The sequence below is a fragment of the Fukomys damarensis genome, unplaced genomic scaffold (genome assembly GCF_012274545.1).
Source record: "Fukomys damarensis isolate Sample0158 unplaced genomic scaffold, DMR_v1.0_HiC HiC_scaffold_14, whole genome shotgun sequence".
Lineage (NCBI taxonomy): Eukaryota > Metazoa > Chordata > Mammalia > Rodentia > Bathyergidae > Fukomys > Fukomys damarensis.
In genome coordinates this window covers 8803999-8829890 of record NW_022900926.1, presented here as the reverse complement: position 1 = coordinate 8829890, position 25892 = coordinate 8803999, and the positions used below count along the sequence as shown (strand labels likewise).

General features: G+C 40.1%; 1 protein-coding gene across 4 annotated transcripts in view; it reads left to right on the top strand.

Annotated features, from left to right (window-relative positions):
• The window catches only part of Ptprk (protein tyrosine phosphatase receptor type K), a 482919-nt gene that overhangs the window by 374426 nt on the left and 82601 nt on the right, over nt 1-25892 (top strand). For all 4 annotated transcript variants that reach the window (XM_019207690.1, XM_019207689.1, XM_019207688.1 and 1 more), the window contains exons 12-13: nt 9816-10089; nt 13201-13237. In XM_019207690.1, the coding sequence (XP_019063235.1) occupies nt 9816-10089; nt 13201-13237 (311 nt within the window). The remainder of the gene's footprint in view (nt 1-9815; nt 10090-13200; nt 13238-25892) is intronic.

The window sequence follows — 25892 nt, the reverse complement described above, 5'->3', positions numbered from 1 at the left end:
TCCCCTCAAAGGAGCCCTGCTTCTCTGCTCTTCTGAATTCTGCAGTGAGGGTGAGACCTTGTTTTCTCTGCACACTTTCCTCCCTCTAATCTCCCTGCCAATAAGGAAAGCTTTATAAGGAAGACATCTGGTTTAGTACTCCCATTGTTTTTGAAGTGAGGACCCGGTTTGAGGTAATCAATTTTCACAGCACTGGTTTTGCGTTCTTCTCACAACTCTGATTTGATCCCTTCAGGCCATTTAGCTGTCTTTGAAACTATTTGCCTTTCTGATCAATTTTACCATAAATCAGCCTATCACAGTCTCCTCTCTGGAATGTTTGTGCAATGTTTGTGGCCTCAGAACAACAACAAACAGGTCTATTTACTTGTCAGGAAAACATCCACACAGCAGTTGGCTTGCAGTGAGTCCAACCTTCCCTGCTTTAGAGGACTACTGTACAGTAGTTGTGGTTCACCATCCGTTCACCCCAACTTTGTGGAAATATATATTCTTTCTCCCTCATCTTTCTGATGTCAAGCAAACTCTAAACCCAACATCTGTCGTGGCAACTGGGAAACCCTTGTTATAAAAGAATTTGTACATTTAGGTCAGTAGCAGTTTTCTTAGGAAGGCTAAAATTAGTAACGGTTTCCATAAATTTATAGTTTTGATGCTGGCCTACGGTAGATACTTGGAGGAGAATTTCACCTACAGTGATTTAGTCTGTGCTCATGAGGGGGAGTGGTAGGTTTGTAAATCAGTGACTGATAGTGATGTGCAGTGATCACCGATTAAATATAGATAGATACGTGCATTCATGCCTCTGGGTTGTGAAGGAGCAAAGTGAGTTTGTCAAAGGGCCATTGGCCAGAGTGGGAAGATTTCTGACAAAAGGAGGAACGGGGCCCTCCAAGTGATCACAAGCAAATGATGGGACATGTCAAATGGCAGGGTGCATTCAAGAACCACAAGTAGTTCAGATCTTTGAGAGTCACGTATTTGTAGAAGAAATGACAACAAATAAGGCTGGAGAGGGGAGAAAAGAGAAGGAGAGGCTGTTTAGTGCCAGCGTGAAAACTGAAGATGCTGCAGAATGGTGAGCAACAGTGACCCTCATCAGTCTTACATTTAGAAAGATGGCCCTGAGCCTGGGATTTAGCTCAAGGGGTGCTGCCGCCTGCCTCACAAGGTCCTGGGTTCCGAATTTGATCGCTGGTAGCAAAAAAAATAAAATAAAAATTAAAAAGAAATAAAAATAGAGAGAGACGGCCCTGATAGTAACATGGAGAATGGACTGAGGTTAACACTGGTGGGAGTGAACTGGCCCTGGTGAGAGCTGTCAAGGGGCCACACGGAAGACAGCAGCAATGGAAATCTGGGCAATTCTGTGCCTCTCACACAATCTTAGATAGGATGTGTTCAACTTGGTAGGAAGAGGGATGGAGTGGACAACTCAAGAGAGAGAGAGATGATAGTAACTTTCATTTTAGAAGAGGGAGCAGAAAGGAATAAACTCATGTAAGAAGTTGAAATATTGTTTTGGAGGGGCCCATGAATAATAACAAATATTTTTTATTATTGAAATGCTAAATCGAAGGACATCTTTTCTCTGTGGAATGAAGAGTTACTTTATATAGCACCTTACCAGTATTTTCAACAAGGGGCGTCTCTGAGTGATCGTCACTACAGCAGAAATAAACACCCCACTGAAACCCATCCTGAATATGTGGGAGCCAGGCACACCGCCAGCGTGGCCCTGTTGTCGCCTGTGCAGCCGGCACCATGGAGCTCCTACGTAGCAGCTGCAGTGCTATGACTTGGAATCTCCTTGCCACCTTCTGAAGGTCATTGCTACAACTGATGTCACTTGCCAGTCCTTCTGTGATTTAAGATGGTTTAAGATTGTGAGTTAATATTCTCACATTCAAAATCAATTTGGTAGAACACATAGTGTCTGTATATTTTTTACAAGCAGCATCTTACTATAAAACTGCAGAATAGCTCCTCTGTGTTCCTGCTCTGTTTATGGCAAGGCATAGAAATGAACCCATGTATTTCAGGATTTTCCAAATACAAACTCTACCTATTTTAAGTTGGCAAGAAGCTACCCATTGTAGAATTGTTTTATTGTATGTCTAAAGTCTAATTTTGAATTTAAGCCTTTATATGGGATATAGTCCTGAAAGGTGTAAAAGCCACCATTTTTTTATATTAGGGAAAAGAAATCAATGATATTTTAAGTCCAGTGATGGCATAACAAAAGCACAGAACAAATTCTACCCGCTTGAATGTTGTATGTTAGCCTCCCTTGAGTCACTGGGTCACATACCCACAGCTTTCAACATGAGAACAATCATTCTATCCATCTACAAAATAGTCTGTTTCATCCCATTAATCTAAAGAGATCATTTATTTCTACCTGACTTTCCCAATCAATATGTTGACCAAAGTTTATTTAAATTCCTAAGAGAACCCATTAATCAAGAGATCATTTATTTCTACCTGACTTTCCCAATCAATATGTTGACCAAAGTTTATTTAAATTCCTAAGAGAAATGCCTTAAAGTTTAAACAAAGATGGGAATAAGATTTTGTGTCATACACATCCTAAGGTCCAAGTTAAATCAAAGAAGTTATTTTCATTGTATGTTATTTTACAGCACCATAGTAGGTTGAATTGTTTGTACCAGGAAGTAGGAGAGCTGCCCTTTCTGTTGTCTGCTCTACAGCCTGTGAAGGTAGCTCCAGCCAGCGACTTCATTCTGATCTCATGAAACAACCTAAGCCAGACCCCTCACAAATATCTGAACACAGACTCTGTGAGGTGATAAGCGTTTGGATCCTTGAGGAGCAAAACTCTAGGGTAATTTGTTAACATACAGGTGTTTCTTAACTTCATACAAACCTCAGTTCTTCACTGTCATCATTTCCTGCTTTGCTTTTCTTCCGAACACGTACGCTTCTTGACATATTATGTTGTTATTGGCTGTATTTGTTCATTCGCTGTATTTATGCCTTTTCACTGAAAGGTAAGTTTCATGAGAGCAGAGCCTTTTGTGTGTTTATATTGCACCCTCAGCACTTAAGATAATTCACTGCCTGTAACAGATATTTAATAAATACTTGGTGAATGAATAGGCAATCAAGTAAAATCTATGATAGCCACTGTCTTTAATGAACTCATCATCTATTGAAGAAAAGATACTAAGTGAAAAAATGCTTATCGAAGTATAAAATTAAGTAGTGTTGGTGATGAGACAAGCACATAAAGCACAAGCAATAAAGCTCATGCCAAGACTTGCCATGCCAAGTCTGATCACCTGTGATCACCTGTGTGTACCTATGGCATCATAAGCGGTGTCAGGGAATTCAGGATTTGACTGAAATAGCATCTGTGTTAGCCCTCATCTACCTCCAACCACAGATATAACCTTCACCCGCCCTCGAAGAAAGAGCACTGAGGACTGAACCAGGCAGAGATCGCTTCCAGGAGGAAGGGAAAAGCTAGATAGGAGGAAAGCGGAAAGCCTGTGCCCTGTGGAGAATGTTTCGGCCACGCTGGTCGCACCACTTTGAAGTGGATAACGTGTCTGAGGAAGGAGAGAGAGCTAGAATGAAGGCACCGGGCAAGAGCTACAGAGCCATCTTAACCGCAGTGGGAAAGCGTGTGAAGGTTGACCTGGGAAATATGGAAGGGAAAGGAAAGGAAAGAAAAGAAAAGGTGTGTTAAAAGGCATTATGAAGAGTGGTCACAGGGAAAAGGAACTTGTTAAAATTAATGCTAGGAGTTTGAGCTTTGCTCATTTGGTAACTGTTAGCTCATGTAGAAAAAGGGAGTCAGGAGAGAACGGAGTTATTGTTCAAAGGGATGATAAACCCTTGCTGTTCTTCTTCAGAACGTTGGCATTAGGGCAACACAAACAGCTGTGGTGTTTCTAAGGCTACAGTAGGAAGGGAAAGCACTAGAGGGAATGAGTCTCTGCTGAGGCTTTAAGGAGACATTTTAGACAAAATGCAAGGAAGTCTGTATACCACTGAATGATTTGTTATTTTGCTACCACCAGGAGGTTAGCCAACCTTGAACCATATGTCCACAGAAGGTTTGATTACTAATGGGATAGCAGAACCCCTAATGTTTTCTTGCCGTGTTAACACTGGGGGGAGATCGTCTGATAAGTCATCATTTGGCTTATGAAAAACCTAAAAATCATTACTACCGGCATTTAATCAAATTTGACTACCATAGTGAATGCCATTTTAAATTTTTAAAAATAAGGGAATCATATTTTGAATATTGAATAAAGGTTCATAATGGCAACATATTGATTTTAATTTTGTTTTAGTAATATTTTAAATTGTTTTTGTTTTATTGAGTTTATTGGTACATTTTAGGCATACAGTACAATTACATTCATTATTGGGATCTTGTACTTTTACATGACAGGTCTTGGTTCTCATTTTTTCCCCTTGCCCATGCCCTCCCTTCACCCCCTCCTCCCCTCCTCATTTACAAACACTTTATTTCCATTTTTTCATTTTGTCATATTTTTTTTCTTTTCCCTTATTACCTTTCCCCTACCCTTCCCACTTTCCCTATACCTTTAGCCCTTTTCTTCCTATTTCACATTGTCAGTTATCTCATTAGGATCTTATGTACTATTATAGTTTTTCACACCAGCAAAACTATTCGGTATTTACACAAGGGTGATTTATTTATTTCACTTAGGAGTATGTCCTCAATATGTATCCATTTTTGTATGAATGAATCTAATTTCTCATTCTTTATGGCTGAGTAGTATTCCATTTTATAGAAAAACCACATCTTTATCCAGTTTCCAACTGATGGGCAAATGGGCTGTTTCCAAGTTTTAGCTATTACAAACTGTGCCACTATAAACATAGGTGTGCATATATCACTGTGATATGACTCTTTTAATTCTTTTGGAAAGATACCCAGCAGAGGGATGGCTGTGTCAAATGGAACTTCTAGTCCCAGCTCTTTGAGGTATCGCCATATTGATTTCCATAGTGGTTGCACCAGTCTGCACTCCCACCAACTATGGAGAAGGGTTCCTTTCTCCCCACAACCCTGCCAACATTTGTATTGATTGATTTCTTGATAGCAGCCCATTGTTTGTGGGGGGAGGTAGAATCTCAGTGTTGTTTTCATCTGCACCTCTCGAATGACCAGTGATGTGGAACCTTTTTTCATATATTTACTTGCTGCTTTTATTAAAATTTTAATTAAGAGGAATGGTGGGAAACAGGTAGAATGAAGGAAAATACTATCATGGATTTGGAATATATTTGCTGGAGTATGGAGCTCAAATAATGACTTAGATCTAGCTAGAGTTAAGTACCATTCAGTAATTAGACAATCAGAAGAATGAAAGGTTCAGGCCCATTTCATGCTGTTAGTTAGATCACTTCTAATTTGATTTCTTTTCATTTTCTATTCTTTACTTAACTTGTCTTGACAAATAAGAAGGCAACAAAGATAGAAGCAGATTTTTAAAAGTGAGAATATGTTGTTGGAGAACTCCTCTCAAAATGAACCTTGAAGGCAAGACAGTTCTTTTAAGGGTGAACTTTATACTTCTTAGTTTGGAGTTCCATGCCACGTTCAATGTGATTTCTCCCTACAGAGACCTCAGTTATTTTTATAGCTACTTCTTGCTGTGCACAAACATTTGTTTAAGGAGTCGCCATGCTTGTGGTTGGTCTCCATGTACATGATGCACATGTCTTCTCCAGGAGCAGGAAGAAGAGATCTGAATAGATGCTCAGAATGATAGGTGCTATAGGCGCAGATTAAAGACTGCGTACAGCGAGTGACACTAAAATGCCGCTGGAGAATTCTGAGCAGTCTCATTACATGGAAAGATATTTTTCATTTTTCCAGTGTGCTGAACAGGTAGCAGGCTGAGAAGCTTCTACAAGTAAAGATAGCAGCACATCGGAGAGATGCGTGCCCAGATTTTCAAACTGGAAAGGGATATTTCAAGGTGGTGTTAACCAAGAGAAAGTACACTTGATTTCAGCTTGGTCTGAGTGGAAGAGAAAAATTCAACATAAAAGGTGTTTTAACATGACTCTAGAAATCTTAGTCACTTTAAAAGCTTACTGGGGCAATGAAACACTTTTAAGTGGAGAGGGTTCTAAAGAAAGTAAATTCTATGGGGTTTGTTGTTGTTGTATTAAATTATATCAGATATGAGAGGGCAGAAAGCTTTCTAACAACTGTGGAAGTTTCAGAATTTTAGGAGAAAAAAGCAAATGTAAGGACTGTGAGCAGGACTGTACGGAGGTGTTCAATGCATAATTTTGAGTGAAAGTTAATGAATAAGATAATAGGTGGATGTAAAGTCCCAGAAAGAAAGCTCATTGACAAAATTCTCACCTTCAAATATTGTTCCGTATTTTGGAAGTGATTGAAGTGCTCACACGTGAAAAGAAAATAATGCTCTGAATACGTCTTATCTAGGTATGAACAACATGAGGAAAAAAGTGATTTATTCGTTCTGCACACGCTTACTTAAATGCTCATTACTGTGTTAAAAAACTCGAATGAAAAAAAAAACAAACCATGATGGCTACTGGGCCAACTTGTGTAGTTAAGCATGGTTGGAACTGAGCTGAGAGTGTATCATCAAGACATTTCTACTGGCAGGTAGGAAGTTGTGTAGTGGGAGGAGAAGGTTAAGAAGATCTGGCCACTTCCCTCTGGCTTTGTGTCTTATGTGAACCACTGCACAAAGGACATTTTAGGAAATAAGCTTGGAAACCAGTTTTCCAAAGCCTTTCTTTTAAGGTATACTTCTCATTCTACTCATGTGATTTTAATAAAATTAATGTGGATTCATAATCTTCATTTATTTTTCCCAGAAAAGATAGGAAGTCTATGATCAAAGCTAATACATTGGTAGATTCAGTTCTTTTTAGTGGCTTCGCATCTAAACAAATTATTTTCTCAAAACTTTCTCTCAGGGTGAGGTAGACAAAAAATATTCAATTTATGCCAGTATAGTCCAAAATGCAGAAGGACAGACTAGTACTGTAAGTTTAAATGTCAGCTCGATTTCTCTTTAACTTGGTTTCTCCATAATAACCAAAATACACTTCATTTCTTCTATGATCATTTGTATTAATAGTTTTCCCATGGCTGGGATACAATACCCACAATTTAAAGGAGGAAAGATTTACTTTGGCTGTCAGTTTCAGAGGATTCAGTCCCTCGTCAGCTGGATCCAAGGCAAAATCATCATGGCAGATGGGCCTGTGGCACAAAGATTCTCAGTTCATGGCTGCCAGGCAACAGGTGAACAGTAGCAGAGTGGAAAGGGGCCAGGCCCCGTGTATAGTACTCAAGATCATGCCTCCAGACACACCCAGAATTGTGCTTTACTCTCTGCTAGGGATCTCTTAATTCGATCAAGCTGACAGGTCAGCATTGACAGTCACATCCCAGAATACGTAATATTCATTTAGTAAATAAAAGATGTATTACAAGATTAAAGTGCATGTTACTCAGTGATTCGTATTGTATTTGGAAATACTTTTCTTAATTTACAGGCCTTATAAAAACATCCTTAGCTTATAAAATGGAAATAATTTGTCTTTCTTTTAATTGGGAATAGTTCCAAATCGGAATGTTCCGTTCAAGCTGCTGATTCTAACTTCTGCAAAACCGTGCTCCAGGTCCTCTCTCAAAGAGCAGATTGCATCTCTTCTTGTTCCCTCCTCTTGGCACTGGCAGTTTGCTTTGCTCCTAATAAGTCTGGAGAGCCACAAGCTGTCTTACATGAAGTATCCTAATTTGCCACATGGTATCTGTGTCAGTGTAGCAGAGCTAGGTAAGATTGAAAGTTCAGTAGATTTTGTGCATTATTCTGGAAGTATGGAGTCGTTCACGAACTTCTTTTTTAAGGGTTAGCTTAAATTATTGACAACGATGGATAATTTCCATTACTGTTGATTAAGACAAGATTTGGAGTTAAGTTCATAGGGGTCCATTTATATGGATGGACACAGGACAGGTAAATGTACCACATAAGTATGGATTATAAATTAACAATAGAATAGTGGTAGCTTTCCTTAAAGTAACATATGTCAACTCTGACCCTCCTTTCTCTAGGTCATGCTCCCGTATCTCTGTATGTTGGCACATGTGCTCTGTAGGTATGGCCGAGAGCGTGCATCTCATCAGCAGCAATCCCTTCAGCTCTGTGACCCAGCGCGGCAGGTGTAGCCAGGGAGGCAGCACACCTCGTTCGCAGTAGTGTAGACTCCTGCCTTTCTTACCTGCGCAGAGCGCAATTTTTGGCATTAACACGATTTTAGTCCTACTCCAAGAGGTAAAGAAATGGGTACCAGTCTTCCGGGATCTTAGCGATATTCTAATGAAAAATAGGAATTTTAATGAGAAATTTTTTAATTTTTGAATTTTCAACTCTTTCAGTCAAACTGAGGTTAACTCAGTTGGCATTTAAGTTGGAATAGCTTACAAGATTCTGAGCTTATCACACCCTCAATTCTGTCTTTCTCAATCTTTTTATGCAAGACTATTAAAGAAAACACTGTACTGCTGCCAGGGAGCCACTGAATAACGACTGCCTACCCTGTGCAGAAGAAATCAAAGGAGAACATTTGCTAAAATCTCACGAGTCGATGTGCGGCTTCGTGATACTGAATTTACACAAGTTACCACTATGGTTTTGCCACAACTGTTTCAGGATTTCGCATCTTTTTGAATGCACTAATAATATACAAAATATATTAATAGTTTCCTAGATACAGTTTACCTAATTAAAAAAGGAAAAATTGAACTAAGGAATTTTCTATAAAGGAAGAATGTGTTTGTTATGCCAGTCTCAGTACCTGGCAAAAATAATTACTAGAGATCCAGGAGCTCTTTATTTTAAACTTGCATTGCCGTTTTTCTGTTCTGTCCTCCATAGGAGTACAGGCACCACAGAAAAGTTTTGAGACGTTTAAGAAAGGTTTTAGAAGGTTCAGGTTGCAGCTTTCTCAGGCCGAGGGCCATCTGTTTCTACAAACTGTGACACTGTATTATTAACAACGCCCAGAATGGGACGCGGTTCCTTCAGCTGGAGGACAGACTTCGGCCCATCTGTGCCCTCACTGCCGCGGGTCCCTTGCACTTAAACTCTGCGTGACTCGGAGCGCAGGGAAACAGCAAGGTCGTGAGGACACGTCCGCCCTGCCGCGCTTTCTGTCCTCAAGGCTGCGCCGACTGCCAACTGGTGCCCATGCAGTGCCCCAGGCCGGCGTTCCGTTGGGCCTTGGAGCTGGGCCTGGCCTGATTGCTGCTCCAGGAAAGTGTCCGCTTTGAACTTGTGCAAGTAAGCGTCAGAGGCAGACTGATGGGTGTCCCGGACCTTACTTCAGCGGCTTCTTTCTCAATGCTTGAGAGTGCGCAGAGTTCTATGGTTTTTCTTGCTTTTTTCGGTTCTTTATTAAATGTCTGTTGAAAAAGGCGTGGAAAATTCTGTTTTTATTGCAAAATTGCTGAGAACAAGAGTACATAGGTTAAGGCTGAGTTTACGTGCTTTTGAGTATGACGTGTTTGTTTTATTTTATTTTGGTTTTTGAGACAGAGCCCTGTTATATGTAGTTCCAAGTGCTGTGTCACCTGGGCTGCCCTTGAACTTACTAGGATCCTCTTGCTTCAGCCTCCCAAGGGCTGTGATTTTGGCCCTGGGCCGCCACACCCAGGTGGCACATTTATTTTCCATCCTTTGTTTTATATATAAGAAAAACTTTGAACAGATTGGCATGTTTACACTGTGCTCTTTTTCCTTTCCTCCCCAAAGCGCGTATCAAATTGTCGTGGAGGAGCTGCACCCTCATAGGACCAAGCGGGAGGCCGGGGCCATGGAGTGCTACCAGGTCCCTGTCACCTACCAGAGTTCCGTGAGCGGGGGCTCCCCCTATTACTTTGCCGCCGAGCTGCCCCCCGGGAATCTCCCCGAACCTGCCCCCTTCACGGTGGGCGACAACAGGACCTACCAAGGCTTCTGGAACCCACCCCTGGCGCCCCGGAAGGGCTACAACATCTACTTCCAGGCCATGAGCAGCGTGGAGAAGGTGAGCATCCCAGACCTGCGTCCTCCCGGCTCTGAGCAGCAGCCAGAGCCTTGTGTGAAAAAGAGTCCGTCGTGTTTGTCAGGAGGAAGCAGAGAGGGAAGCAAAGCAAGAGCGCGTGGAGGTGCAGTGTCCTTCCCTTGAGCCACGTTTGGGGACCTGGCTGCTCCCTTTGGAAAGGCCAGGATGGCCAGTGCAAGGTTGGACAGAGGCCACCCCATGCCCCCCGGGACTGTCCTCCCTCCCTTGATCCCCAGTGGCTCGCTCAAAAGATTCCGTTTACTGCAGGATAAACAGCGCGCATTCCGCAGCAGGCTAATAAACCCTCATAAACTTTTCAGGGGTACAAGCCAAATAGCAAATAACAAGTGACAATTCTCTGATCACAAGTGATGAGGAGCCCGCGGTCCAGCTGACAGGGCCTACGAGAAGGCTGCTGGCGACAGCAGGTGCTGCGCATTACCGAAGCCGCTCTGCACCCCTCCGGCGGCCCCTCCTTTTCACATTTTTGGACGCAGTTGCTTTTGAATGCTGCCGCTGATCCCAGATGAATATTGAAGAGGGAAGCACCACAGGACATTAGAAACAAGCAGGGGCTCCATACGGGGAGGAACAACCTGGCCTTTTATGTCTCATGCTGTTCTCTTTGAAAGATTTTTCTTTCCTAAAACTTACTTTATATACATACATACATATCTGTATATTGACAGAGTGGGATAGGAAACAAATACGGACAACAGAAATATCCATCCACAGTTTCGCATCCAGTTGACTGCTGACATATTCGTGACCTGTAGGCATTTTTATTTTCCTGCTTATTTTGTATCACTGAGTCCCCAGGTGGGCTTCTGGGAGTTGATGGGAAATTTGTGATGTCCAATTACATCTGCCATGTTTTATCTTGGGATTGTTTAATTGGAAGACATCACTCCTTTGCATTTCACACCAGCCCTGAGAACTTGAGTAGTAAGTCCATAGCTTTATGTTTGGGCTGACCTATGTGGTTGGCTTGCGGCACACAGCAGAGAAAAGTTCCATAGCATCTTCTAGTCCTACTCCAAAGCCAGAGGCTGGCTGGGGCGAAGGTGCCGTTCTATCCTTCCAGTCTCCTCCTGTGTAACTGGAAGTCTTTAGAGACAAGCGTGTCACCTGCTTTCCAAATCCTCATCGCTCCAAACAACTGGGCGGCTGCCAAAGAGAACTCTGGAAGTTACTGATCCACTCTGGATCTGAAGTAGCATAGAGGTGGGAAAACAGAGCTCTGCCTTTGAGTTTTAATCTTTAGAGAGGTAAAAAGTTCCAGATTGACTCTTGCTACATGGTCTAGGGGAAGAGGGAAAAGTTAATCTCTGTTACTTGTGGGGGATTTACAGTGGCACTGTGTAAAGGCTTCTCTTGTTCTGTACTTGCAGTGTAGTTTAATCAAAGTTTAGAGTAGTCCAGGCATATTTCACAAACTCCTTAGCAAAAGAGTTTTAAAATTGGCATGTCTCCCACCAGCAGAGCCTGGTAATCCCTTCAGAAAGTCAATAGAGATTGCTTTTAGGAAATCAGAGTCCCTTGGGCCTCTCTGAGAATGTGAACGTCTTCCCTGAAGCTTCCTACCATCTCAGGTCTCTATTAAGTAATAGAAAGTACTTTTTAACTCGCTATTCCTCCCTCCCTTAGACGATCTTATTTAAACTGAAAACAAATGCTTCAATTATTAGGCTTTGCCAACATATAGCTCTCCTCATGATGGAGATACAAATGCTTTTGATAACAAATAGCTCCTTGTTTTGGAAAAAAAAAACCCTCCCATGTGTGAGAACTAGCAGGCAAATGTGGAACTGGCCAAGAGACCAAAGGAAGAGGTAGACAGATTGAGAATTGTGTAAAATACAACTTATTAGGGATCTGTGGGCAAAAGCATGACTAGGGTGGCAACCAGACAGGAAGAACCTGCACCTGAGGGAAGAGGAAGAGGTTTGTGTGTTGAGCTAGACAAATATGCCTGATCCTCAAGCACAGTGTCCTGAGATTCTTGAAAACACGCCCAGTGTCAGTCAGGAAAGAGCGCAGGGGTCAATGGCCAGAGCAATGACTATCTCAATGGTCTTGTTTGCCCAATAGGGTGTTGGACGCATGCCAGGGGCACGTGGTATGCAAAATGGCTTTTACAACCAAGATGGCTGTAGTCAGGTCATGCTGAGTCTCCACAGCCTCTGTTAAGTTCACTGGCTTTGACACCTCTTCCAACCTGTTGTGCTGGAGAGACAGACACAGACTGAACTAAATCCTTGAGAAGTGAGGCATTGGCCCAGAGACCTCCTGGGGGCCCCGCCTGTCTTGTTTTCCACTTCCCCCCTCCACAACATCAAAAAATAGTAATAGTTCTTATCACCTCCTTCTTATACTTCTCCTTTCTCTACTCCGTTCCTCTAGCAAGAGGGAAAAAGTAATCTACACTGAGAAATACTTAACTCTTCAGAGCTAAATGAAAAGGAAAGAGCGCATAAAATAAACCGACTGTGATGCAATGTTTACGTCATCTTTCTAGTGACTGACATTTAACTCTTTAGTCATCTCAGAGCCCATGGAGGGTATACTGTGTTTAGCTTTGGTATGACTCTATAGCTATCAGGTGAAATTCAAATTTATATTTGCTTCTGGTTTATATTAGCTTTACAAATACATTTTTCTTTCTGGTGGCTTATGATGTGAACAGAATGCTGTTCCACTTGTCCCTGACAAAGTGAAAACAGATGCCATCATCTTCAGAAAATACCGCATGTTTTCTGAAAGTTTTTATTTTAGATTTTTTTTTTAATTGTGAGACTTTATGTTAGGAAATAAAAAAAAAATGTCTTGATACCATAATTCTCCAACAAAAAGATCCCTTGCTCTAGAACTCTGTGACTTCCCATTTGCTGACAGGAGCCCCAGCCCATCCCAAACCCTGCAGAACAAACAGGATTGCTAAACTCATCAGTGATTGAGCCAGCACTCCTCCTACTGCCATTCTGTGTGATCCTATTTTACGACCCCAGATTGATCTTTGTAATACTTGTGGTTTGTGAGATAGGAACAATGACCTATTCATTGACTGTTTTCTTTCATTTTTCACTCCACCAGGAAACTAAAACCCAGTGTGTGAGAATTGCTACAAAAGGTAAGTGGTTTGCTTTAAAAAAAATTTTTTTTGTTTTCAAACTCCATTCGTCCTGTCTCTAAAATGAAAGGTCTTTGTTCCCTGTTTCAAGTTAATTAAATGTGGCATTTCTGAAACAGACTATTTGTAGTAGGGCCCAATAAACTTTAGAGAAAGCTCTCTGACTCATGTGGGTGTTTCTGAAACATAATGGGGTTTTATGTCCCATCCAGGGTCTCTGATAGACAATGAAACAGAAAGAACAAAGCTGGTGGTACCTGTGGAGTATAGGTGTGGAGATAACTCCATATCTTCGTCAGTAGTACATTCAGATAAAACATGGCTTAATTTTCTTTCTTCATTCAACTGATGCCAGGAAATCCTATCTGTGATGTGTATTAACCAGGGCAATTCCTGCTGACCTTATCTCTTAGGACTGCCCAGTGGCTTTGAAAAGAAGAAATACTAGCATCTTTGAATGAGTAGTTACTCTTCGGAGCTTGGGAAATCTCCCACTGTCCTCTATGTACAATCCATCATTTATGAGTTGTGTGATTGTTCCAACAAAGGAGAGATAACTGCTTTGTATATTCTAGCAAGAGAAGTCAACGCACGCTGTTTGTGTGCAAGCAGTCTCCTCAGAGGTTGATCCTTTGGTGGTTTGTTGCCTGAATTCATATGAGACCCACATTTGTGAGCAGTAGTTGATTCATTTGGGATGAAAATAAATAGCCATGTTCTGTTTGTGCTGGCATCTTTCCTTTCATCATTTCTCCGTGTAGTACTCAGCCTTCTCAATTAGCATTTGTGTTTTACTCTTGATTTGTACAGGCAATAAAAACTTTTTCCTTGACTCATGAGAATAATACAGAAGCTTCAGAGAGGAAAAAATAAATAGATTTGTTCAGTTCATGATAGCTTTTAAACAGTTAAGCCTTCATGAAAGAAAAGAGAACATACATTACAGAGGCATGTTATGTATGAACATTTATTTCATTTTACAACTTCAGAAATACATCAGGTGTTAGATTTGTAGTTTCTGACGTTAATGACAGAAGGCATTCGGGTGTATATCACTTAGAATTTTCCACAAGGTAGAGCGAGACATATAAAATGGTCTCACATCAACCTCTAAGAAAGTTTTTTAGCTATAATAATGCTGCATTTTTAAAAATGAGAAAGGAAAGCTAGACATGATTTTTAAGATTTTAAATATTCATGCTTATATGCTCTTATATGAATTCTTAAGTGACATTTTTTGGCCTTCTCTGAACACAAGTAAAAGCATGGTGGCAAATACATGGTATTTGGACTTCAGAAAGGTTGTGCTTGTGGAAACGAATGTTACCAGGTGGGATAAAATACTGGCCAAAAATTGGGGTGGTAAGAAAGAGTTCATCTATAATCCTTATTCTCTAGGGGATGATTTTTCTCTACCATACATCTTCCTGTCAGGTAGACTGTGAGGTAAGATAAGAGAAAAGAATCTGGCCGTAGTCTATCTGGATGAAGATTGTGATTGTTGCTTCTCGGTAGTTCTTTACCCTTGGGTAAATTATAAAAGCTCTCTTTCAAACTAAAAATAATAGAGCTCTCATCTCTTATTTTTATTCTGAGGACTAAACTACAGAGTGGTCCTACCTTATCCAAAGTTTTGCCTTCTCTCTGTGGTCACCCATACCCTGAAACTATTGAATGGAAGTTTTCAGAAATAAACAACTCATAAGTTTTAAATTGTATGACATTCTAGGAGCGTGATGAAATCTTACTCCCTCCTGCTCCGCCTTGCCTGGGCCTGAATTGCCCCTTTGTCTAATCCAGCCATGCTGAATATGCTGCCTACTCATTAGTCACTTCCTAGCCACCTTGGTTATCAGAGTAGCTGCAGCGGAATCACAGTGCCTTGTGTTACTGTAGCCCTTGATTCACTTACTGATGGTCCCAAACTACAAGAGTAGCAGTGCTGGCAATAGTATCACAGTGTATTGTTTTCATTGATTTATTGTACTGTAATTGTTATTACCTTTTTAGTGTGCCTAATTTATAAATTAAATTTTATCATGAGTACGTACAGAACAGCAAATAGTAGAGTATATGTGGAATTTGATACTAGCTGGGGTTCCACGTCTCCCATAGCTAAAGGGAGACCATGGGACATGTGTCCAGCATGACGGAAATGCCACATGCATGCTGTCTGCTGTCTCACCACCGTAATTATAATATCTTTTCATCTCACTTCAAAAGGACATAGTTTATTCCATTATGAATTCTAACATAAACTAATAGAATATTAAAACTAAATACTAAATTAAAAACTAAATGCTAAAGTAAATAGAAGCGTTTTTCAGGAAAATTAAGACGGTTTGTTTCTTTAATGTTTGTACCTCACTGTAGTATTTTTCCTGTCCCAAACACTAACATTTTTCAACCTGTGAAAAACCACACTTATTAGAGTCATATCAGTTTGTTGCCTGTAAACAACATTTTAAACTAACACCATATAACTATGGGCAGCTTTGGATTTCATGTTTTTAAACTTCAAATGAATACGGATTCAGTCAAAATTTAATTTTATAATTTAATAATCTTGTACTTCAATGTGTGCCAGGAGCATTTACAGGGTGAAAGTCAAATTAAGCACAACAAATACTTGTTGAATCAGTAATTGAATTTAAACTAAATTTAGGTACATGTTTTAACTTCAATATTTAATCAAACAAGTTACAGTAATCTGCAGTTCTGTAAAGTATCAGCAGTTCACACACCAGTCAAGATAAATTTAGTATACAACTAGAGACTCTTTCATTGTTTCTTTAAATGGACATTTAAATTGTGATATATACTTCACTTTGTGATATAAAATATTTTCCCAAAGCTGTTGCTATTTTTTCTACATAGAACACAGTTAATTAGAAACCTAATTCATAAACTAATGTGTGTTAAATTTAATCCTAGTCTGTCTCTGAAGTAGTTTTATTCAATTGAGTTTGCTTCTACTAAGTTCTGTAAAGGTGACTTATTTCTTATTCATAAATTAGCTAAAATTCTGTCTTCAACTTCATCACTGCAATTCTCATTACTATATTCTATTGTATAATTTTTTTCTCTCTTGGTCGTCACATTTCATATGAAGGATTTGTTTTGGTGATTTAATTGGAGTTATTGGAGCAGAGGGTCCAAAGAAAATCTAGTTTTTACCTCTTATTACTTAGATTCAGGTAGTAGCTATTATGACAAAAGAGTACAATTCTTTAAATATCATGCAACTGATCATAACTCACTAACACAAGAATATATCATGTTTCATATTGAGATCTCTTTGAGTTCATTAGCTGTATTTGCAATTTACAATCAAAGTAAAAATAAGAACTATGGATAATCTTTATTATTCTCAACAGAAGACCAGAGTTACAAATCAACAAGGGTAATGATCATTTTATTTCCAGTATTTTCTTTTTCCTCACAATTTGAATTAATTTTTAAAATCTGTGCCAGTTCTCTCGTAACTACTACCTATTTGGAATGTTCTGTGTCTCGTGATTTCTTTAAGTTGCCTCAAAAAGGGCAGTAGGTCTGCTTGGCAGTAGAGTTTCTTCCCACTGTGTTCCCTGAGAAATGTCCTCCTCAGTGAGACACAGAAGACCGGGAGTGAAGACCCCCAAAGGGCTTTGCTCACTCTTTCCTCACAACCCTAAACTAGGCAGAAGTTAAATATTTCTGTGATGTAAAATGAGATAAAATGCTGTTTGCATATCAAATATTATAATTGTGATTATTTCTGACAGAATGATGATGACTAAAAGAGTATAGAAATAAGCAGGAAAAGAAAAAGTGACTTGTCATGCCCCAGGACCTATATCCCAGTCACACATAGAGTACACAGTGAGAAACTGAAGGAATTGATCGTGGCCAATATTTAATTCTGTTTACGAACCTATAATATGTTTAGGCATGAATGATTAAGGACAACTTGCACGTCATTTTGGAAATTAAATTGTTTCATGAGAAGGCCTTTGACTTGCTGCCAGCTCATTGTTGAGGAGCTGTGTAAGAACTCAGTGGCCTCCAGTCAACAAATCGTGGGGTACAAGATCGAGTCACCCGAGAGTGGGCTTACTCCACACACTTGGAAGAGGATTTCTTGAAAATAATTTCTAGAGCCTTCTGAGGAATAAGTGTTCATTCGGACACTTGCCTTTAGGATTCTATATTTTCGTACACGTAATTACTTATTCTCTGTAGAATCATGAGGCACTTATGTCTGTCCCATTACCCACTGATTTCTGTTTTCTGTCTCTTCCCAGTGTGTATGGTATTCAAGTTTTCTAACTCTTACTGGAAAGGTAAATACAGCTGTTTGAGGGTATGTTTCAAGTAAGGGAAGAGAAAAACAACAAGGACTAGAACAAAAGAATAAAAATAAGTGATAATTTATACTAGGGATTGCTAGAAGTAAAGTGTTATGATTTATATCCAGATGTTCCCCCAAAACCTCATGTGCTCATAGGCAAGGCTTTTGGGAGATGACTGGATCCAGGGGTATGTGATACCCATCCCTGCATCAGTCTACCGAAGAGCTTATTGCTGGAGACCCTGCAGTCAGGTTCCAATCCCCACCTGCCCAGTAGAGGATGTCGGCCTAAGGCAAAAAAATACATTAAGAGGCCGAAGTAGGAGAGAAAGCGGGGGCCAGGACAATCAATGCTGGTGTAACTGACAAAGGCACTGGCCAGTGCCAGGCACTGACTCTTATTGGCAATAAAGTGGAGTAAAGGTGACTGTGTGGTTTCTATGGAAAATAATGTGAACAGGGCTCATAAAGGACAAGACAAAGCATTCTCAGATTAGGAACAGAATAGACACAATACATGGTTGTAATCAGAACATTGTCCTTCTAGGGTAAAGGTTAGTTGTGAGTCACTCTGACCTTGGCAGGTAGGCTTCGGTACACAAGCCAGGTGTGGGGTTCGCTCTTCACAGCCTGCTTTGGGCATAGTCAGTAGATGGTCCTCTGCATCTCCCCCTTCTCTGTGTGAAAACAGCAGCTGTGTCAGGTCTGGCCATCTTTGCGGGTCCAGGGCTGTGGCAGGTGAGGGAGCCTCTCAGATGCAGCCTTTGCATGGCTTTCAACAGAGGGGGTGGGGATCACGTCGTGCTGCTTGCAGCAAATCCACCTTGGTCCGTGGTGCTGCATGCTGGGATGGTGGCCACAGCATCTTTATTTTCTGTAGAAAAATAAGCATACCCTGGCCCCTATGATATTAATTGTATCTGTCGAGCCATTTACGTTTTTAGTTAGGACATACTTTGACAACATCAGTGTCTGGGACACGTCTGTAAATATATCTTTGTGTAAATGGAGTGTATCTTTTGTAAGTGGATCTAAAATATTTAAAATGAAAGTAACAAGATCTAATTGAGCTTGGGCAGGTAGCTGAATCGCTCCCCACGTTCATTTTGATTATGTAATTGTGCCTTTAGGGAAAGATGAGTAAATCCAACAATAGCTTGAGTTATCCAATAGACCTGTGTCACAAGGACTTACAATGTTTCTCACTGACTTAGCTGTCTATACTCTTTTTCTCTATAAAGTGAATCTCTTAAAGTAGTTAGGGGAGAAAGGGCATAGTTTTAATCTAACTGCTTTGAGTGGAGAAGGGTTAAGGTAGGGAAGACTGCAGTTAGGGGCTCTCTTCAGGGAGCTAATTTAATCACCCTTAAATAAAAAGCCTGTTGCAATTATAAATGATCTTTATAAAGTCAATCTGGTGGATTTGGGTAAAAAAAAATCTAGCACATTTGTTGTTGATATTATCTATATGATCACTTTGAGTTTGGCAGCCTATAGTCAAGAATAAACAAATTTTATAAGAAATTAGAGTGTGTATAATCGAAGTGTAAGTACTAAAATATGAAAGCAGGTTAGGGAAAGAGCCACATTTAGAAACTGTTTAAAGGGCTAAAATAGTGAATTGTAACCTGCTGACTCTTAGACCCTTTTACCAGTGGAGGTTATCTATAAGTCTGATATTTTGTTACTTTTTTAATTTTAGCTTTAAAAAGATTTAAAATTTAATAATTTACAGAAACAATTTTAGCTAAAAAATTTAAAAACTTGTTGAAGTCTATAAATTTTACCATAGTTTTTTTTGTTGTTTTTTGTTTTTTAATGTGAACAAGGCTCCTAAAGGACAAGATAAAAAAAAAAAAAACTCTCAAATTAAAAACAAAATACAGGGTTGTAATTAAAACATCAAACCAGAAGGTTTTAGTTGTGAAAAGAAAATGTAGGTTCTTCTGCCCTAGGCACGTAGGCTTCAGCCAGACTCATTCCTATAAACAAGCCAGTTGCGAGGTTAGCTCTTCGCAGCCTTCCTCAGACACGGTAGGTGTTTTTGTCCTCTGCAGGTTTAGCTGGGTGTGACGCTGGGAGGATCACTGTGGGCCTGGCCCGGAAGGTCTCTCTCCCTCTCTTTTCCTCGTTTTGCTTCTCACCATCTTGTCCCGACTGTTTCTTCTCTGCTGTGCCCACCCTGGAGCCAACTGCTGTGCACTGAAACCTCTCCAAACCGTGGGCCAATATATACCTTTTCCTCCGTTAACGTGAGGGTGGCAGCGTTGTGTCTCAGCGCCCAAGAAGGTAACTGCACATTCAGAAAGAGAACCAGCGGGGACATTCTCTCTCCATGCAAACCTCATCAGGGGCCTTTCTGCATAACACTCCTCCCCAGGTTAGCAATGCACTGGACCACAGCTGGAAACAGAGAGATCAAAGAGGGGCGAGGGAAGAGAACAAAAGCTGAAGCTTCCTAGAAGCAGTGCGAGCCACCCCCAAATCATATTTTGCTCTGAATGAACACCAAACTAAATCAAGAAACAAGGAAGTGAAATTTAAAGAACAGCTACACTTTCCTCCTTGCCTGCGTTTACCTCAGGACTAATCAGGGGTAAGGAGCCCTGGTTTCTGATAGAGGCACACTTCGGGTAAAGAGCTGGCGGAGTGGAGGAACAGGTCAGCAGCGGGGACGTGCTCAGGCGCCACTTGGATGCAGAGACCCAGCGTACACGGAAAGGGCGTGGAGGAAAACAAGGCGAGAAAGGACACGGTCAAGGACTCTTTGAACCAAATAAGTGAGTGCTTACAACTGGATAGAAAAAACAACGCTAAGGCCTGGGATGTAGCTCAGCGGGGCCGCCAACTGCCTCGAAAGCCCAAGGTCCACAGTTCAACCCACAGTACCAAAAATAAACAACAACAACAAAACAACAAAGCTATCCAATTTTCCAGGTATTACCTAAGTTTTAAGTGACATAACATCTGAATTAGAAAGATGAAACTAATCATGTTAGGGTCAGTTTATTTGTATTAGTTATAGATCATTTTAGGTTAAAATATTCCTGCTCGGGCTTCCTACTGTTTTGACAGGTGTTTCTCGTTCTGCCATCAGCCCGTGACCAGTAGTTTAAAATGTGAATTCAATTTGCTGTTTGTTGAGATAAACTTTGTGACTTCAGGGGCCACTAAAGATAATGATCAAGTTTGACCTTTGAATTAATTTCTTAAAATGGAAAGTAACAGAAAAACAACCCTTTCAAATATGTGGAGGTAATAATTATGGATGGGACAGAATTTCTTACTCTTTAATTTTTAAAGTTATTTAATTATACATTAAAATCAAGCCATTCATAGATTTAACTTGGCTAAAGATTATACTAGGTATACGGTCTAAGCAACACCCCATGTTAGATATACAGAATTGCAGGGTCATTTTTCATGCTGCTGTCAAAGCAGAATTCTACACTAGCTCTTCTCTCTCCCAAATCCACGATTCCTTCTTCCCTCCCTGTTCAGTGTCAGGCAGGGACAAGGCCTTTGGTGGTAGGGATGTGAAATTACACATGAATGGTCCTTGTCCTCTAGGAGTTTTTGCTATGCATGTTATGCTCTGCATAACATTTAAATAAAAATAATTGCAAAAGGTGCTATTTAAAAGACAAAAGTCCTCTGGGCATGGTGGCACACACCTGCGATCCAGTACTCTGGAGGCTGAGGCAGGAGGATCAGCAGGAGTTCCCAGCCAATTTGGGCTACAGAGTAAGTTCAAGGTTAGCCTGAACTACATAGTAAGAGCCTCTCGAAAAAGAAAAAGGAAAAGTTGCTAGGCGGACATGAAGTGAGCAGTATTTACACTTCTGGTGCAAACAATATTAGCCTTGGATTCATACCTTACTTCTAGTTTTTATTAGCTGTTGAAAGTCCTTGGTCAAGATCACTTTTGCTCTCTGTGCATAGGTTTTCTTGTATATTGGAAATGGGGCTGAAATTAATTAATTTGGGGGGGTCAGTATAATACCTGTAACAATAGATAGGAACTTTCTATAAAGTCCCTGACGTGAAATATTTTAATGTCCATTATAGTTCTTGTTAACATTATTAATATTATTCATAATAATGGTTAGGAGGCTAAGAAGGATATTACAGAGGAAGTAAGATATGAAATTGTATTTTTAAGGGCGGAGATTATTTTTGTCAATTGGAAATGAACAGCAAGGTAATTCAGCATGGAAATAATTAGGTAGGGCCAACCCTATAGAACTGGAAAATATATCTTTCATCTAAAAAAGTAATAGTTGAATAGTTTACTTTCACTCATATTGAATGAGGAAGAAGAAAAGTTGGAAAGTTCACGTTGACATTAACAGGGCCTTGAATTTCAACTGTATTGTAAAGGCAACAGTGAAGCACTAAAACTTTTTGAAGAGGAAGCAATTTGATCCCAGCTGTCATATTTTAGGAATAAAAATCCTCTTAAAGGTATAAGTGTGAGATTACTGCAATAGAAAGGAGAAATTAAAGGCTGATGGATGGCTTCCTTTTCTTCTTTTCCAGTCTTTTCTCTTTCCTCATTTCCTTAACAATTCATCCTACAACTTTTGGGGTGGGGCAGAGCAAGGTGGGACCCACAGAACCAGAGAGAAGAGAAGCAGGGGCACCCCACAGAACTGGTCAGAGCCAGTTGGGGAAGGCCTCCTGTGGGGTCAGAGGTCAAAGGGCAACTGTCCATATGCAGACATAGAGCCCAAGTAGGATAAGCTGAAGACTGGAGAATCAGTGCCCAAGCTTGGGGAGAAGGGTGTTCAAGTGGGGAGTCATGCTGGTGCAGGCTGTCAGAGCCAAACAAGGTTTAAAGTTTGGGGTAGAGGAGAAGAGTTGAGTGAGGAAGCTGTCAAAGCAAGATGGCGGCCCATGCTGGGGGTCAGACCTACCTACATAGCAGAGGTTTGGCTGTATGTAGGGTGCCTGAGTCTGTGTGGAAAGAGGGGCACAACTGCACAGGAGAGGAGATAGCAGTGGAGAAGCCAGGGGGTCAGGGAGAGAAACATGAAAATATGTGTGTGTCTGGAGTTCACTGGCAAGGCTAGAAGCAGTACTCTGTGGTAGAAACTGCTGCCACACACGTCCAGCAAGAGTGAGTGGAGCTTCTTGAAGAAATGGCTGATTCCACAGCTATAGTAGAGAAAGTACAAGATGAAGTGAGTGAGAGCTTTATTTGTTGGTACAATGAGATACTAGTGTTCCGTTATGTACATGCTCAGTGTCTTTAGACTTAAGTCTCTCTACTAAACTTCGCTTTTCACTTGTTCAATATTCATCTGCGATATCCTTTTTACACAGAATTTACAACATTGTCCTAATTCAGAATTACATGAATATACATCATTATTCGCAAAATGGCAGCTAAGAATCTTATGGTGTGATATCATAAAGAACATGGTTCTTTTCTCCCAAGCACTGGGAGTTCAGTGCCTCAGACTGGGCGACAGACTGTACCACTTGGGTTGGCCCCTTGTTATTAGTCAAGGAGAAGTGCTGGAGGAGGGAGAATGGACTTTTCCTAGAACAGCTAAGAAAGAGTGGTAGAAAGAGGAACAAGTTTAGCATCACAAAGGAAACAAGTTCAGATCCTTCCCCATCTCTGGGTACTTGCTTTCTTTGTGTGGTCCTTGGCAGAAGTTACTCTTCCTTAGGAGCCCTGGGAAGGGGTAGGGAATAAGGTTCCACCCAGCCAAGAAGCCTGCAGCCTTTCACAAAGACTTTCCCATTCCTGAAGCAAGTCAGGGTCCGCCTCATGACTGTGAGGCCTGTATGGCTCCCACCAATTTATATGTATCAAGGCTGGTCCACAGCAGTAGTATTATATGCTTATATTTAAAAGTTCTCATTTGTGCAAATATTATATAAATTAATAATAAAATTTGCTCAAATGATTTTCAGTTATCTGGCAGTAAGCTTCATTCATGTGCAACTAGTAAGACCACTTCAACTGATTTTTACTTTTATCTTACTCAGAACATTTAGCATATTTGTCATTTTCCCAACGTATAAAAATCTTTTATACTCATACACTCATATAAAATTATTTACAAAGTAAAACAAAAAGAAATCTAGTAAGAATCAAGATACTAAATAATTTGCTAGAATGAATAATTTGCTAAAAAAAATATTTTGCCCAAGCACACTATTTTAAACATATATTACTATATTAAGAAAAAAATCAATATTAAAAAATGTGCATGTAAAACATGTATGTTAATACTCACTTCCCTTTTCCTTTCTGTTCCCTTTTTCAGTCTATTTCCTAATTATTTGATAAAGAGAAGGGTTTTGAAAGCATTTTCTTCTAAAGCTTCATTTTGGCCCATGCTATTGTAGGCCAGTCTCTCTTGATCCCCTTTTGCCTGAGTGTACAGATGGATGAAAATGCCTTTTTAAGTGACAGACAGTCAAGAATAACAACATGAGACCAAAGGGAGCACTAAATCTGTCAAGAAGCTGCAGGAAACCCAGACGTTCCTTGGGGTGTAGGCTCCACTGTTTGATTTATTTCTGCCGTGTTCACCCGTGCACTAGCACTGCAGGACAGCCAGGAAGTCTCCGCTCCTGACAGCCAGCTTACAAAAGAAGGTGGTTTGGAAACAGGGATGAAGTCTAAAGACAAAAATACATGCGTGTGGGTTGGTTTCATGATCCAAAATCTAACATTAATTTCTTAAATTTTACCAAGGAATCTTTTTATACCATTTTTGAAGCTAATGGAAATGGGGGTCAACTGAGATCCAGTTGTGCAGAAAGTGGACTGGGTTTTCTTGGTCTCTAAAGGATGAGTTTGCTGTGAGGAAAGCACTAGTGCTTCTGAAACAGGTGAGCATAACTCTTGTTTGCCACCCTCCAAATCCCGAAGCGCTGCTGCTGAAACAAGTGTGTGCCATTTCCCTGTCTATTGGATCTACCCAACATTGCTTTCACAAGTTTATCTGACCTGAAATTTCATTTCTCTTGAATTCAGAAGGGAGGAAATTACACAAGGCTAAACTAGTAATAGAGTAAGAGCGATCATCAGCCCAAGGAGTGAAAGAAAGTGTGTGTAAGTGAATCCATTCCAAGAGCAGACACAGTTTTAATAATGCTTAAGGAAGCGGCTTGTGGTTTGGAACTAACCTCTCTCGGCACCAGTATTTCCTCTGCTCTCTCAAAGCCCATGTTATTGTAATTTTTAATATAGAAAAAGCTACTTAAAAATAAAAATCTGATAGATTTTTTTTGAACTCGATTGAAAAATTAAACACTTTGCTTTTGAAAAACTAGAGCAATAAAGTATAGTTCTTCTACAACGCATTCAAAGGCCGAGGGCTCAGATTACTTTTTACTCAGAAACATCTTATCACAGGGAAGTGTCCTGATGAACTGTAACATTTACAGGGGGAAGGGTGACAATCTGTTTGTATTTGTCTGCGCCTGGTATTTAATTTAAATGTATTCATGTCTTTCAAATGGAGGAGTGAATAAACAAATATTGATGTTAGGCAGAGTATTCTTTAGTAGAATAATCTGGTACATTTTCAATGCACTGAAGATACATCCATTTTTTCTTCTCCTATGGCATGTTTATTTTATTGATGCAATTTAAAATCAGTGTGAAAGGTTCATTTCCCTTCTACTCTACAAAGAACCGAAGATTACCATCAATAGAAATTCTGTCTGTGCTTTTGCATTCCCCAACCCAAACTATTTTACACTTTCAGAGTGGAAAACAAAGTTGGAAGAAAAAATTTGCCTGAGTTCTTAATTTCACTGTTTCTCATAGGAATTTCCATGATTTTTCATCCTAAGGAAAATAGGTTTAAAAGGCAGTTAAACTTTATTTTGTTCTCACTCCCTTAGAGTGTTGTCACTGTAAACAGAGGAAGTAAATGATACCGGAGCCCTTGACTTTGTGAAGCTCTTGGTTTAGTTTATGACACCAAGACAAGCTGTAAAAAAATAAAATCTAGAAAAACACCTGAAATGTGGAGAGGTAATGTAAGTATCTGTATTCGTATCCCACTAAAGGATCGGGAAGTTCGGGAAAACAACAGTGGTTTCTTAGGGAAAGTCTCTGGGAGATGGTAAATTCTAATCAATTTTATGAACTCAGTCTAACTTTTAACCTGTGAATGACATAAAAGCAAAAAGTTTGTAACCCACTAGTTATATGAAGTTTTCCTCAACAAGTTCATTTATTTGTTAAACTACTCTTAAACATACAGGAGCCAATCATGCTACTAGGTGGTAGAAATAGTGAGGACCCAATCATGCCACTTCTCTAAAGGAGCTAATTTTTTGACAGGAAGACAG